Raw genomic sequence first — 15,025 nt, forward strand, 5'->3', positions numbered from 1 at the left:
TTTCAAACACAATTAAGATAGTATTTATCCTTGAACGCAAAAAGTCGCCCGTCATTGGTCAATGCGGCAAGTCGCCGCTACGTGAATCACCTGAACCCCGCGCACTACGCTAGCCGCCGCTGTGTGATAGGAGTCATCTAAACGCAAGTCCCAAAAAGATGACAAAGAGATACCAACAACTCCACTAATTACATGTGTGAACCAGAACAAAGCAAACTTCTAGCAGGTCCCTTCTCGGCGAGGTCAGAATTCAGCACTGTTAGAAAAAAAGGTATAAAGAAGGTATAATAATGGGCTATTGTACCTTTTTTATACCTTCTGTTGCAGATATATACCTTTGGAGGGTATAGAAAACGTACAAAGTTCCGATTTATACCTCCAAGCATGCACAAGGGTATAAAAGAGGTATGAAGCAGGGATAACGTAACATATTTATACCTCATTATCACGTGTTTATACCTCGCGCATAACATACAACCGAGGCTATACCTCCTAAGGTAAAACTGCAGGCTGTTTATACCTTCATCGTTTTTATACCTTTGCTTGCACCACGTGTTGAATCACATAATTTTCTTTTGTTGAAGCGGTGTCATTTAAGATAAGCACTAATTTGTTTAAGAAACACAGACTTCGTTAGAGTTGCATTTACAATCTATAGGTTGAGCTTATGACTGCGTTATATGTGTACCTGAAATAATTAGATCTTGCCGTTCTCACGCGTATGGTTGTCCGCCAGGCAAAGGGTGCTCCACAGTTTGCGAAGTCGCCAAGCCGTATATCAGTATTTGTTGTCCTTTAGATGTCGATATCTGGATTTGATCGACCCAAACTGCCAAACTCGCGGAACGGGTATTCCTCTTTGAACCTTTTCTTTTTATATATTATTTTATTTTATATTTGTCTTTATACGAGGAATTCGTGTGGTGTACTCGAGCGTTACTCTTAAATGGTTTGCATATGTGAGTGTGGTAAAAAAGAAAAAACGTTTTTCTTCTCATCAAATGTTATTTCAACTCCCTCTCCTAAAATTTTGTCGCAAACTGGATTAGAATATACCTCTGCAGAGGTACAGTTTATGTGAAGAAAAGGTATAAATTCTATACTTGCACTAGGGTATAAACTATATATACCTTTCCGGAGGGTATAAATTTATATCCTAAAAGGTACGAGTTATTGCACGGGCGATTTATACCCTAAAAGGTATAAATTTTTCTAACAGTGAGCGTCTCCGCGTCAAGGCACACGTAACAGAACCCTGGCACGCCAAGGATTAGTACACACGGAGCAAGATCTCTAAATGGAGACTTCCAAGAAGGGCCAATGTCCGGGTCTAAAGTCACTATCCGTGTCAAGCCCGAGGGACTCAGGAAATTTCCACTGAACAAACGAGATAATGGAAAGACGAGACACAGAAAGTTTGAGAGGGAGATACAAAATATGTAATTAGAGTATTGAGTAGAAAATACCAGAAAATGTATTTTAAATAGCGTATAAATACACAAAAGAAAAAAGTATTGAGTAGAGTACCAAAATACCCCAAATTGTATTTAAAATACAGTATACAATACAATACTCCAAATACGCACAAATCTGGGTGGAGCAGATGGAGCAGCTTACCTTCAAGAGGCACTTACCTTCAAGAAGCAGTAGACTCCATCCGTGGTTGATGAACCCCAAGAAAAGGTTGATCCTTGCGACGTCCTTAGAAAATAGCTTCGTGCTGAGAGTGTTAAACCGTTGCAGGTGCAGATGGAAGATGCGGCTTGAGATATCTATACAATCAATCTGGTGTGGCCCACCAATGTAGTCACGGGAGCAGAATCAACATACACAACTGACCAGTCCAAAGAACACAAGATTAATCCACGTGAATTCCTCACGCCTCAAATTCCCCGTCCCCAAACCATTTTTGTCATCCTTCTATCGCACCTTTCCCATTCGAGACTGTTGACAATTGAGACTGTTGACAATTGAGCCTCTGTATGCAATAAGGGGATGAGTCGAAAAATCCCGAACCGAGAAAACTTCAAGTGAATACTTGGTAAAGTGATTGCAGATGAGTTTCCTCAAGTAACCCAAATCCAATATATGTAACATATATGCATGTGTCTACGCTACATGCATGTCCTGTTAGCACCGCTTCTGGGTGTGTGACTTAGCAGAAATTGAACAAAACACAGCAGCATGACATATCCCCTTTTGCTATAAACACCACACGGACAGAGTTTTCGTGCAGGAAAAAAACAAAAAAAAAACTGTTTTCACGAGTCGGACTTTCATGGTGATGGCAGGATGGCCGAAGTTACTTTTGTGCAGTGGAGCAGCCTAGATCGTAATTATCGTGGTGCTGAACAAGCACAGTATTGAAGATAATGTTCCGTATGACCAGCAAAATATGATTTATTAGCATAGTGCACACATTTTTCCGATTACAACGCTCAGTAGCAGTGCTGACACGGTCACATGAGGTAGGAAGAACGCGTTTTTCGAGCGGAAGTCGAAGTTGATTTCGGCATCGTAGCAAAATTTAACTTACATCATTTGTATGCATGTGTCGAAACAGGACCGGATCTGTGTGTCCATCGCATTGACACACATACATTTCCTGTTTCTTATCCTCCTACACTCTAAGAAAAAAAGGAGTGCTTGTATTCCTTTTGGGGACTAAATGCCTCGCCACCAAAAATAGTCCCTTTTGGGAGTAAATGCACGGGAGTAAATGAGTGTCACAGAGTGTAAACTGCGTTTCCCGCGCAGTTGTAAGAGTCCCAAGTACATAATTCGTGTTCATGCGTGAAAATACTTTGAAGCAAACCGTCAACCGTAATATATCGCGTGATATAAAAACTTGCGCCATTCATAGGGCACAATTTGCGGAGAAAGATGCGCTAACTGTTTCTTACTCTGTGTGGTTGGGATAATGCTACATGGTCTGAGTCATACAGCCTGATGCCGCACAAAATGACCAAGGGCACATATTTACGTAGACTGTTGCATTCAGGAGACCATGCGCGAAGTTTAGTGACGATTTGCAGTCCTGGGGAGTAAATGTCGGGACTAAATGTCGGGGTAGGGGACTAAAATGGGGAGTAATCCCAGACTAGGGGAGTAGAATCTGCAATTACTCCCCGTTTTACTCTTTTTTTTTTTTTCTTAGAGTGTATAGTGAGTCAATAAATTGCAATACGGCCCTAAACTTTCTTTGGCAGGTACATACTGGTATCCAGATGTCATTGCAACAAAAATACTAGAAAGGGGATAATCCGACTTATCCCCTTATTGCATACTGAGGTTCAATTAGTGTTCGTTAAGTCCGTTTCGCATCGGCTCTGTCAACCAGCGACCTCATCACGTTTGCCCGAGTGCAGTGCCTGGAACTCCCAACTCGGCGACCTACAGCTGACCACATTCCGCGTAGGCTCTTTCTTTGAGATAACCGCTGGTTCGGCGCTTCGCTTCCTCTTGGGCATCCACCAAGTATCGGACCTATGGATGTCGGCTCTCCGAAGGACCACACCTTGTGTATATAGCGGCATCAGCGTAGATTCGTCGCGAGGACTTGGCGTACCGAGTCGAATCCCACAATCCTTTGCGAAGCTTCGGAACTGGGCGAGAAGTGCGAGTCGTGATCTGACGGGATCCCGTTCGGGTATAGACCGAATCGAGAAAATGTCAACTTCATTTTGCTAGCGAACTGCTCTGGATATCGTAGTCTTGAGTACAGAGGGCCATTAAAAAATCCCAATAAGACGTCTGATGAATGTGTGTATGTGTGTCCTTTACCGAATAGCGCGAAAGGTTTTGATGTGCGCAATTGGTTCCCTCCGAAAGAAAAAAAAAACTAACATAAACATGCCTCCGTGCGTTCACCATTAACTCGTCAATCTGGGTATAACGAGAACGAGAATGTATGATGCTATGTAACGGATGAGGTTCGCTGGTCAGTGAGGGTCAGCGCCTTTTTGCCTTTGCCGCCGTAGACCAGTTTTGCCAGTTCTCCGGGAGAATTGTGGATAGAAGGAGCAGCAACCATAACAGAGCCAGGAGCAATGCTTTGTGCAGAACCCCGAACAGCCTTGTAGCAGACGACAGCTGAGCAGCAGACAACATTTTTCTGGACCAATCAGCGAGCGTGATCCTTGTAGCGTCAGCGCCAAGTTCCAGGCAGGCTTGTACTACTCTCCACCGCCGTTCCGCCAGGCGGCTTTTCTGCGGCGTGCTTTAAATTCAATTTCTGCGATAATTATGACTCTGTGGTGTGAATTACTTCGCATGGCGGAGCTTACTGGCCTACTTAGCAGCTTTATACGAAGAAAACAGGGCGTTAAAAATTACTTCTGTGCTACCATAAGCCTCCCCCAGACTGGGAAATCGTTCTGGTAGAGTGAGAGGCAGGAAAATGGCGAAGTTCTCGTTTCACAAAGGGACAAGAGTTGCGTCGGTATTCATGAAACGAAATATTTTCAATAGGTGACCGGAATCATCGGAGCACCGTGAGCCAGGAGGAGACCGCACCTACCATTGCCTACAGTAATGTGAGTTATCGCCACTATCACACTACCTTTTTTTATTAGGGGGCAGGCAAGGTAAATCTAAACTGGTAGCAAAAGCCAGCGGGACGTACCAATTCGAACCCATCGGCACGGCTATCATCAAAAGGCGCGAGCGGTCCTTGATGTTGCTTGTAGGGGTACGATTGTAAACACACAAAAATTTTATATATTTGGGACATGCGTATGGATTTTGTGTGCATTAGTAACTTAGTCATGACTCTTTCAATGCAGGAAAGCTTCCTGTTGCCTCACTAAGGTGCCCCAGAAAACGTGTAATTGAATTAAAATAAAATAGTTACGTCACCTGGAATAATGCGGACAACGACATTTGCTCTTAATAGGTTTTTGCCACTTCCTGAGGTGAATGTCGTGTAAGGTAAATTTCATTATGTAAATTTTTGCGAACTGAAGTCAGACTCTTGCCAAGTAAAGGTCACTTTTTTTTTACCCCACCAATGTGAAGAACGTCTCTAACTTACCCAAATTAATGATAATTGACAGGAACATTCAGGGGCTATCCCATCAGAAAAAAATAACCGAACATCATGCTCTACGGAGCTAGCGCGCGACGAAGTTTCCAGCGCAATCCTTGTCAGCCCGACGAAAGGTGGTGGGAAACCCAGACCATACCTGCAACGCAGAAAGAGATAACACAGGTATGGCTTATCGCGCCCGACTTTCTCTGGGATGGCACTTTCCCTCTCCCAATTTCAGAAACTGTCACTTTTTCTACTATCACTATGTGGGCTGGGTTTGGAACCTCCATTCGTCGGTCTGAGAGTATCGCAAGGTTAATTATGTAGACATTTTACGAGCTGAGCTCGGAAATTTGCCTAGTAGAGCTCACTTTTTACCGCACCAATGTGAGCAGCATGTCGAATTTACTCAAATTCATGATACTCAACTAATCAACTGATTCATTCATGATAGTCAACATCACTGCCAATATGGCAGTGATGTTGACGAGCTCATCGTGTCATCGGAAAAAAATAATCGGACATCACGCTTTCATGCTTTTCGGAGCCCCGGATCGTAACGTGCGACGACTTTTTGAACGCAATCGCTGCCAGACCGACGAAAGGAGGCTACAAGCCCAGCCCACAGATTGACGGTAGAAAAAGTCACAGTTCCTGAAACTGAGGGAGGGGAAGCATGATCCCAGCGAAACCTGGACACCGTAAGCCATGCTTGTGTAATCGCTGTCTGTGATGCCAGTGTGGGCTAGGTTTCCAACCTCCGTTCCTCGTACTGACAACGACTGCGGTGAAAAATTCGTCGCGCGCTATCCTCTGGCACCTGGGTAGCGCGTTGATGTTCAGGGATAGTGCCAATGGGATAGTTCCTAAATATTCCTGTCCATTATCATTAATTTGTTTAAATTAGACACGCTGTTTACGTTGGTAGGGTTAAAATCGTAACCTGTGCCTCGCAAATTTCCGACTGGGGTTCACGAAACTTATGTTACACGACATTCTTATGAGGAGTTGGCAAAAGCCTAGTAAGAACACGTGACGTTGATCGCACGATCTATGTGGTGTAGGTTTTCTAATTATCATTATTGTAATTGAATGACACGTGTTCTGGGACACCCTGCATACGAAATCATCAGCCTCCACGAGCAAGTTTTCGCATTCTGCTCGCTTGCGCATCTGTGGGCTGTTTATATCGGTTATATCTCCCTCAGTATGGTTCCCTCAAGTTTGGTTATGTTGGTGAGCCGAAGGCTTTGGAAATTTTCGCTACAGCTGTTCGGAATACAAGCGGCAACGCGGTACGCCGATGTAAAAGCGTCATGCACTGCCTATTATTCATACCGCTGACGTCAGGTGTTACGGCATTCGTGCATAGTTTGGATAGACGGCGCCGATGGTCTCTATCAGGGCATCACGATGAAGACGGGGGGCCCGCGGGAGTTTTGCTACCTGTTTAGGTATAGCAATTTCCTTTCTTAATGATTTTTTAGAAGCAGTGGGGAGAGGGCGGGGGGGGGGAGTGGGAGGGCAGGGCTTCTGCGAGTCAAGTGGCGCCCGCAGCTACATTGTCTGGGCTCACAAAAGCTACGTTTCTGGAACGTAGAGAGCTAAAATAATTCATAAGTTGTGTTGCAACGGCAATGTTAACTTGCTGAAGCCAGTGCGTACGGCAACGTACCCCCTTGCCCCCACCCCCCACCCCCCGTGAGGGCACGCCTTCGCATGGCTTGACTAATATTCGATTGTTATTACAGGGGAAAATAGTCATTAACTTTAAAGGTGTTCTAACATCGAGAGTCCAGGACTTTTCCGTTTCTTTATTGTGTTAAGTTGTCTTTATTTAAGTTTTCTTATGTGAAGTTTTCTTTATGTCTTTATTAAGTTTCCTTTTCACTAAAATTATGCAGTGTCTTTTCAGTTCATGCAAATCGGCGTATGGAGGAACGAGAGTGGTTGTCCTGTTCCATTGAAAATTGGAAGCCACGGGAAAGGAATATGTTGCCAACGATAGTTTTGTGTTTCTAGCGTCCGCGCAGCCGTTTGAAGCAGAGTTTCTCAATTCCTGGACAGACGCCGTGCTGTACCGCATCAAAATGTTATCCCAAACTGGTGCATGTGCAGTGCTCTCATTGGTCTTCTCAAGTCACGTGTCCTGTTCGAAGCTTCCAACGGGATGAAATTGAGCCCTTATTCGTTCGTCACTTGTCCTGCGCTTTGGGGTGCCTCCTCCTATTCTTTTCCATAGGTCTTAAAAGACCACACGGGCCGTGTCTATGTAAATACTCGATACGTAGAACACTACACACACACAGCAGCTGATTTCGTAACGCTGTTTATTCTTTCTTTTTTCTTGCAGTAGCGAAGACTGGAAGGCAACTTTCTCCGCACCGACGCACGACACCCCATGGTGTCAAAAATGTGTTTGAAATAAACCCACATTCGCTCTGCAGCGCGTGTTGTCACTTTATTTTCATTAAACCCGTTTTATTTGCACGAGGGAGTTGGGCTGTGACAAACGGTGGAGAGAAGAAAAAAAGGAGGGTCTGTATGCACTGCGGGCTGTCTTCAGGAGGAAGCCAGTTCTGTCTGAGTTGTGGTGAAGGTAACGCCAGCCATCATTCGAGAAGGGAGACTATTTTATGTAGCTTTAGGGCCACTTTAGCAGTGCTAAGCAGCTCGTCTGAAGTCTTTGCAGTTTGGTGTCACAAAACGGGACAATCACATACAAAATGGGACAATCACATACAAGGTCTCAAGTTCCCTAAGAAATTAACGATGAAAGATGGAAGTCACTGAAAAGGTTAGCCAGCTGTAGGACTCGAACCCACATCTTCTGGATTGCCGGTCCAGGGCTCTACCAATTGAGCTAAGCTAACACGCCTGACCAGCTGGACAAACCAGCCACTCTCCCTCACTCATCCTCCTTTCACTCTTACGTTTTTGCACACTCACACACACATTCATACGGTTTGTCCTTTACTGGTTTGTCCCTTCAGATGACGCACCCTGGAAGTAGCGTTAGAAGGCGTGTTAGCTTAGCTTAAATGGTAGAGCCCTGGACCGGTAATCCAGAAGATGTGGCTTCGAATCCTACAGCTGGCGAACTTTTTCAGTGACTTCCATCTTTCATAAAAAAAAAATGTTTTAGCGCACCGCACTCCTGCAGCACCTAGCGGTTGACTGTTCCTGCCACCAAGAGTAACCAAAACGACCGTCTGCAGCAATCACTAAGAGTCACCCAGCAGTCGTCTGCAACTGTCAATAAGAGCCACGTAGCGGTCGTCTCCAACTGTCACTAAGAGTCACCTAGCGGTCGTCTGAAACAGTCAATAAGAGTCACGTAGCGGCCGTTCGTAGCTGCCGCCAAGAGCCACCAGGGGATCGTATGCAACTGTCACCAAGCTGCCACCTATAACTGTCGTCTTCAACCAGAGCTCTGCCTGCAGCTGTCATCGAAGGTCTCCTAGCCATCGATTTATAGGGCTGTTGCACTGAAGTTTGCACAGCGCCATTTCGGGCCCAAACGGCCGCGGATCCCAACAGCAAGGAGTTCCATCAGCGGGTTTTGTATGGTGTGTCAAACGGTATGGTGCCAAGGAAGCTACAAAACCTGTAGGAAATCAACAGAAAAAGCGGTGCTTCTTGAAAAGCGCGAACAACTCGAAACCGTGTACTTGAAAGTGCCGCGTCGTCTGCTAAACTGGGGAGTGTTGCATGATTTGGGGCGCTGATGTTGCTGCTCACTCGCGCCACCTGGCCCAGAGCAACAGGCCCATAGGAAGACTCTACAGAACGGATTGGCGGCGCCTGCAATGCACTCCTGCTCCTGTACTAGCCTGGCCGCCCCCGCGCAGCCATCCTTTGACACGGACAGTGTGAGTCAACGAGTTTGGAAAGCCATCCTGCGAAGCATGATGTAAAGCCCCGAGACTAGGGAACCACGAAGTGACAGACAGGAACACGAAACCTTGAACCCCAGGACCTACCTTGGCAGAGGAAGAAGCTTCTGACGTCACACAGAACTGTCGTGAGTGAGCAGTTTAGGTTCCTTGTTTCATCGGCGGATACCTTATAGGCACTGCTTCTGGGACCGAACTTTCGTCTACCAGCTGGCTTGCTTCCTAGCCATTTTTTTCATTGTCACATCCTGCGAAGTCACGTGTCATGACAGAACGACGACACGAGCGAATGGGGAGGACGACGATGGCCAGCGGAAGAAGCGAGACGCGCTCTGTGCGTTGTTGTTGCGTGTGTGCGGCCCTTCTGGGGGCGTGTAGAATTGAGCCCTGCCGTCGGTGTCACACCGTGAATGATGTGGATCATATCCTATCTGTGCGTTCGTCCACGACGCCGATATCTCTTTGCTTCTCAGCGGCAGAGATGGGCAAGTTACCGCCTCTGAACGTGTTGAAGCAGCGATACGAACTGCTGAGTCGCTGGGATAAAGAAATCGTAACGAATAACGAACCTAGCAAGCCCTTACGAGGACGAAATCAATTCGTTGCAGGCTACATACAGTTAACTGTCATCTTCAAGCTGCTCCGCGGACTAACCGAAACCACGCTGATGCAACTAGAAACTACAAGCTTGAAGTTTGGTGTCGATACAGTCTTGCACGGAACGCAAACTCCATTGACACACATAAGAGTTCGGCAGAGTGCGGTGAACTGTGATTAGTTGCTGCTTCATGCACACGAAAGGCCAAGCAGACACACGGACTGCCGGGGACGCATGCTGACGAAATATTCAGATCAGAACTCTCAGCCAAGCAGTTCAAGCTCCAAACCTACGTGCTGTGATTCACCGCGCTTGAAAGTTGCCCTGTCGCACGATGCACGGGACCTGCAAAGTTCAATGAAAGCATGGCAAACATTTACCTGTAGTGATCGGAGACGCACGACATATTACATAATGCAGCTCAGAAAATATGTTAACGATAAAACATTACGCTCGATTCCCGTGTCGGTCTCTTCAACCCTGCAACAAACAACAAGATTTGAAATTTAAGTGTGGTAAGAAAAAAAAAACACCATTCAGCGAGGTAGAATTCCGCCCTCACTTGTGCGATTGATTTATCTCCGTATGTCATATTACATATGAGAAATCACATGGACCTGCGAGTTTCCAACGAAAAATGAGGACTGCTTCTGCCCACACAAAGGCGAAGCAACCGAATGTTCTGAAGCACTTATTTTCAAAGCACAGTTTCGTAGCAAGCAATGAAACAATGTGGACATATGTGAAAAAATTTGGAACCCGAGACAGGGACAGAGGAGGGACGACACGACACGTTCTCACTTTGAGAACGTGTCGTGTCGTTCACACGTTCACACGTCGTTCACACGTTCACACGTTCTCACTTTGAGAACGTGTCGTGTCGTCCCTCCTCTGTCCCTTTCTCGGGTTCCAAATTTTTTCACCATGTACCAGCTGGCCTGCACCCTTGCCCTTTTGCCATTACTGTGGACATATGTGTGCGTACATGACATCAAGCTCAAGTAAGGAGTGAACGAACTGCCTGTGTCTTCAGTCTCGCTGAACGAACGATGAAGTGGACGAGAAACACGTGACCTCAGCGATCTCGCCGGTCTCCTCTCAGTGATCCAAAGAGTTCCACGCTCACCCGTTATCTGCATTCCGTTGTCCAAGACTCATCTGATCCCACAAGCCATCCAACCTGCCATGTTTTTTTTTTCTTCACTGCAACAAAACAGTTGCCTGCGTATGACTAACCATAAGCACAGCTGGTACCTAACGGAGTCTGAATTGTTTCCCTTGATCCCTATGACAAAGAATTGGAATGGTGACCCTGTAGCCAGTAAGACGCAAACAAGATCCAGATGCCTTTCCTCATAATCACGTTGCAGTCTGGAAATCAACGGAGGTCACATCGTTTTCCTTGGTGCGACAAAGCCTGCGACGAAGCATATGGATGGTGACCTTTTAATGAATAAAGATTAGCAAAAGATTCAGGTACGTGCTGGTGCCTTTCCACATAAGCTCGCAATCGCCTGGAAATCTGAAACGCGTATAACGACGCCAGGCTCCAACAGCTCCACGCAGAGTCCATAGTTTGAGATAATTCACACAACACTGAGCAAGCGACCAATGAGAGTGCAACGTGGTAGATAATTCTGGTTATTATATTATGTCGTTAACCACCAACACTCTTTGTACGTTCTAAGCAGGACCCTTCGACATGGAATTCCCCTTGGGTCCTCGCGTCCAGTATATTTTTGAACGCACAATTTTCTTGCGCTACAAGGAATAAACAATTTCAATTTGAATACTACTTTACTACGCGTACAGGAGCACACAGTATTCAACGTATAAAACACAACAGCAACAGTGGCCACCACAATCGCGGAATATGGCAGTTATTAGCTTCTTCTGGCTGTTTAATCTCGGCTTCTGCCTCTTTTGTAACCTTCAGCAGTGGCTCCTTGGTCTTCCTACGTCTCAAAATTTCTTCTCGCCTTTTCTTCCTCTTCTTAGCTTCGCGGTCGTTTATCAACGCTGCTCGGACGTCATCTCTCTCTGCGTCCGTCAAGAAATAATTGATCGCGATCGGATCGCCCAGATTACACTCGTGCGCAAACACCCTGGGGTCCTTTGTGGCCAGGTCGTAGCCCGTGTCCCCCTTGAACTTTGCAATGTCAATTACTCGACTCCCCTGAGAGTAGAGGAGGAAGACCAGAGTTTCTGGACGTCCATATGTTGGGAAGGGACCGCTGTAGAGGATGAGCTCATCGCCACAGTACACGTCCTTGGTGACGATGTTGACCACCAGCCAGTACTGCCAGAACATGAAGGTGATGTCCGTAAGAAAGAGTGTGTACAGGTTCCCTTCTTTCATGTCGAAGGAAACGTGTAAGGGTTCGAGCCAGAGCTGCTGAGCTACAAAAAAGTTGCCCATTCGGATTTTGCGGCCGTAGCCGTAGTCGACGTTGATTAGTTGCTTCGGTACGTCCGCCAAGAAGTGAGGTATGACGCCGTCCCTGGTTAGGTTTCCTCTGTAAGCGTCGAAGATATCTTTGGGTCGGTGGCTATCCGAGAGTAGGGCATGTGCTTGGAACTTGTTCTGCAGCAGAGAGTTAAGGGGTTAGGAACGGCCCGATATGGAACCCAAAAAGTTGCGTCGAAGGTTAATAATAATTTAAGATCGTTGACGTTAATATCAAGGTCATATCAAGTACTGACAGATGGTTGGTTCGAATCCTACCACCGCCTGTGCTTAGGAAAATTGGTGTTTCCTTCAGACTTTGAAGACGTATGTTGAAACAGTGCCCTTAGCCCAGCAGAGGGCACATGGGACCACAGGGCCAGGAACAGTACATTCTCTTTGGGCTTGAGTCAGGCGGAGCAAGCTATGAAGCCATTGGACCAGGCGGGTACATCAAAAGATTGGGCTAGGGCCTAGAGATCCGGTGCTCCGCTGTCTATGGCGTAGTACTAATTTTTCATCACAGGCCAATAAGAAACTTTTAACTGCATGAAGCTGGCCTGAGGTTGTGACATCATTTACTTACGTCATCGCCTGCAAAGCTTCGTTTGTGCCGTTTCACCCTTCTGCGTACAGCCGTGAGGGAGTCTGCAGAGAATCCTCTTGTCACGAGAGGTTCTTGAAAGCCAAACCTTCTGCGGAATGCAACAGTCTGGTCAGTGGACTTGACGTCGCCCTGATCGGAGACAACGAAGACGTATTGCCGACGATGCGCTAGGGGCGAGTGCTTCACGATGAAGTCACGTTTGGCTAGATTTTCGTCGTTCACGTTCACGATGGCCCTTGGGACGTCTTCAGGGTCTTGCAGGAGAAGGCGCGTGTAGAGACGTCCTGGCTTGATGTCATTTACAGTATTTAACGGTGGTCCTTCATATTCGTCCATGCTAGACCCATTAACGGCGGGGCTATGGTTCGACGTGTGGATTAGAAGGTCTGGTAGTAGCTCGGTCAACGCCGCAGAGCTGACGTGGTAAAGGTCCGAGCTAAGGATAGCAAACGCGAGCAGAGGGACAAGCATTGCATATGTTAGAACGCACACGGGAACACGAGCACAGGATACGATGGTCGAGCTTTCGACCTTCTTCCTCTTCTTGTGTGGCACATTGCTGTAGAACCATTAATTGAAGGACGAAGAAGTAGCAGAAGAAGGACTGACCATAGCCTCCTATATACTGATCAGTATATAGGAGGCTGTGGACTGACGCTGGTAAGGATGTTCGCGAGGAAAAATCGAGGCGGGCTCACTCGTGTCCGAGCCCAGTTTTTTACTCGAAAAGGTCAAGATGTCCGCTTGCTTCGCTCCTTTAATTCGATTTTAATGAAATAAATACCACTGATGGCCACTAACTATGTCTACAGTAGTTTAAGTATAACTGCTAACTAGTTTGTGATTGAGTAGTTTAACTAGTAGTTCAACTACTTTTCGGGGGAGTAGTTAAAACTACTTTTTTAACTACTGCAATGTAGTTTAACTACATCTATAACTACTTAACGTTGTCCACCAACACTAATATCTTGTAGTGTTCTTCGGCACCTAAATATGAATCACAAGCAGTAATAAACTTTGGCTCAAGCCATTGCTATGATCGTCAAATACAAAGCTTGCGGCGGGATTCTTCCTGTGCGAACGCGATAATCTAAGTTGCCGAATTATTTCACAGCAAATGAGGCTTCATTAGGCAAGCATTAAAAGTGAAGATTTAGTACACATGCACGACACAATTGCTCTGCACCTCCGTTCTCATCAAACAAGTAGCTCAAAGTATCTGTTTCTCTGCGTGTTTTAGTGATATTTATTCACTTGTACCTAGTGTACTAACACACTAATTGTTGGGATTGGGGAATGTACTTTTCTTTGGTTTGGGTTGTTTGTTTGTTTGTTTGTTTGTTGTTTGTTTTGGGAGTAGCAGAACTAGTCAGGAGACAAGTTCAATTTCTCCCTGGTTTTCTTTTAAATAATCAATCAATCAATCAATCGGAAGCACAATCGTGCCGTAAAGCTTGCGGCATAATCGGAAGTAATTGGTGCCTTCAGTAACCTATAACTACTGTTGTTAACTAGTAGTTATCAACTACTTGCAGAAATGTAGTGGCAACTCCTTTTTAACTACAGTCAGGTAGTTTAACTACATGTAGTGAACTACTGGTCATCACTGATAAATATAAGTCTTCATTCATTCCATTCATTAGTCATTTAATAATATCAAGAACAGTTAGGTCGTCGTGAGCCAACTTTCATCGTCGCTGCGCCTGATATTCTCTTGCGACCTCTGGCTCTTGGACGATCCCCCCCCCCTCCCCACCCTCTGGATGAACTCCACCGCCTTTGCAGGTGACTTTCACACTCCCGCAAGTCGATGTTGCCCCGCTGCGAGAGGGTAAGAACTCGCGAGAGGTGCGCGTGGTGATGAGATACTCGTATCTACCACGTGACTGCTTTCTTCACCAGCTCCGGTGGCGCAGCGGTAACGCGTGCGCTTGGAGACTGGGAGGTCCGCGGTTCGAATCCGCGGGCCGGCTGTGCCGTCTGGGGTTTTTCCTGGGTTTCCCTCGGATGTGTAATAGGCGTATGCCGGCACAGTTCCCCTGAAGTCGGCCCATGGACGCAGCTATCCTCCCCCCGAGCGGATTCCGCTCGGTCTTCCACTTCACCCTTTCCTCTCCTCCTCTCCACCACCTTTCCCTTCCCGAGAAACATGCCGCCTAATCAGGCAGGCAGACCTCTCGGGTTCCTCCCAACGACACTCCTCCTCCTCCTCCTCCTCCACTCCTTTCTTCTATTTTTTTTCTTTAAAAATTGGCGATAGCCTTTTGCCATGGAGTTCAATGGCATGCTGTACGGCATTTCGCAGCACTTTTCGGTAGTGTAAAAGATGAGCTGCTGCGAAGTGCACGGTTCTTTGTACCCATGAAGCGTAGAGGCGAGGAAGTAAGAAGGAAGGAACGAGAAGCATGCCATCGGCCGGAACCTGATATTACCTCTCGCATGTGGTACA

At 46.4% G+C, this 15,025-nt stretch overlaps 2 protein-coding genes across 2 annotated transcripts in view; one reads left to right on the forward strand and one right to left on the reverse strand.

Moving 5' to 3' along the window:
* The window catches only part of LOC135379080 (uncharacterized), a 28,841-nt gene extending 21,366 nt beyond the window's left edge, over positions 1–7,475 (forward strand). Inside the window, exons 7-8 of the mRNA XM_064612328.1 lie at positions 4,471–4,535; positions 7,383–7,475. Coding sequence (XP_064468398.1) covers positions 4,471–4,497 — 27 coding nt within the window. The 3' untranslated portion in view covers positions 4,498–4,535; positions 7,383–7,475. The remainder of the gene's footprint in view (positions 1–4,470; positions 4,536–7,382) is intronic.
* A 3,832-nt stretch (positions 7,476–11,307) lies between these two features.
* Positions 11,308–13,101, reverse strand: LOC135377149 (uncharacterized). Its single transcript, XM_064609446.1, has 2 exons — positions 12,556–13,101; positions 11,308–12,107 (listed from the first exon to the last, which is right to left on the reverse strand). Exons 1-2 carry the CDS (start codon positions 13,045–13,047, stop codon positions 11,349–11,351), a joined length of 1,251 nt encoding a protein of 416 aa, XP_064465516.1. The 5' UTR covers positions 13,048–13,101; the 3' UTR covers positions 11,308–11,348.
* Positions 13,102–15,025: the final 1,924 nt, after the last annotated feature.

This window comes from Ornithodoros turicata, chromosome 1, assembly GCF_037126465.1.
Source record: "Ornithodoros turicata isolate Travis chromosome 1, ASM3712646v1, whole genome shotgun sequence".
Lineage (NCBI taxonomy): Eukaryota > Metazoa > Arthropoda > Arachnida > Ixodida > Argasidae > Ornithodoros > Ornithodoros turicata.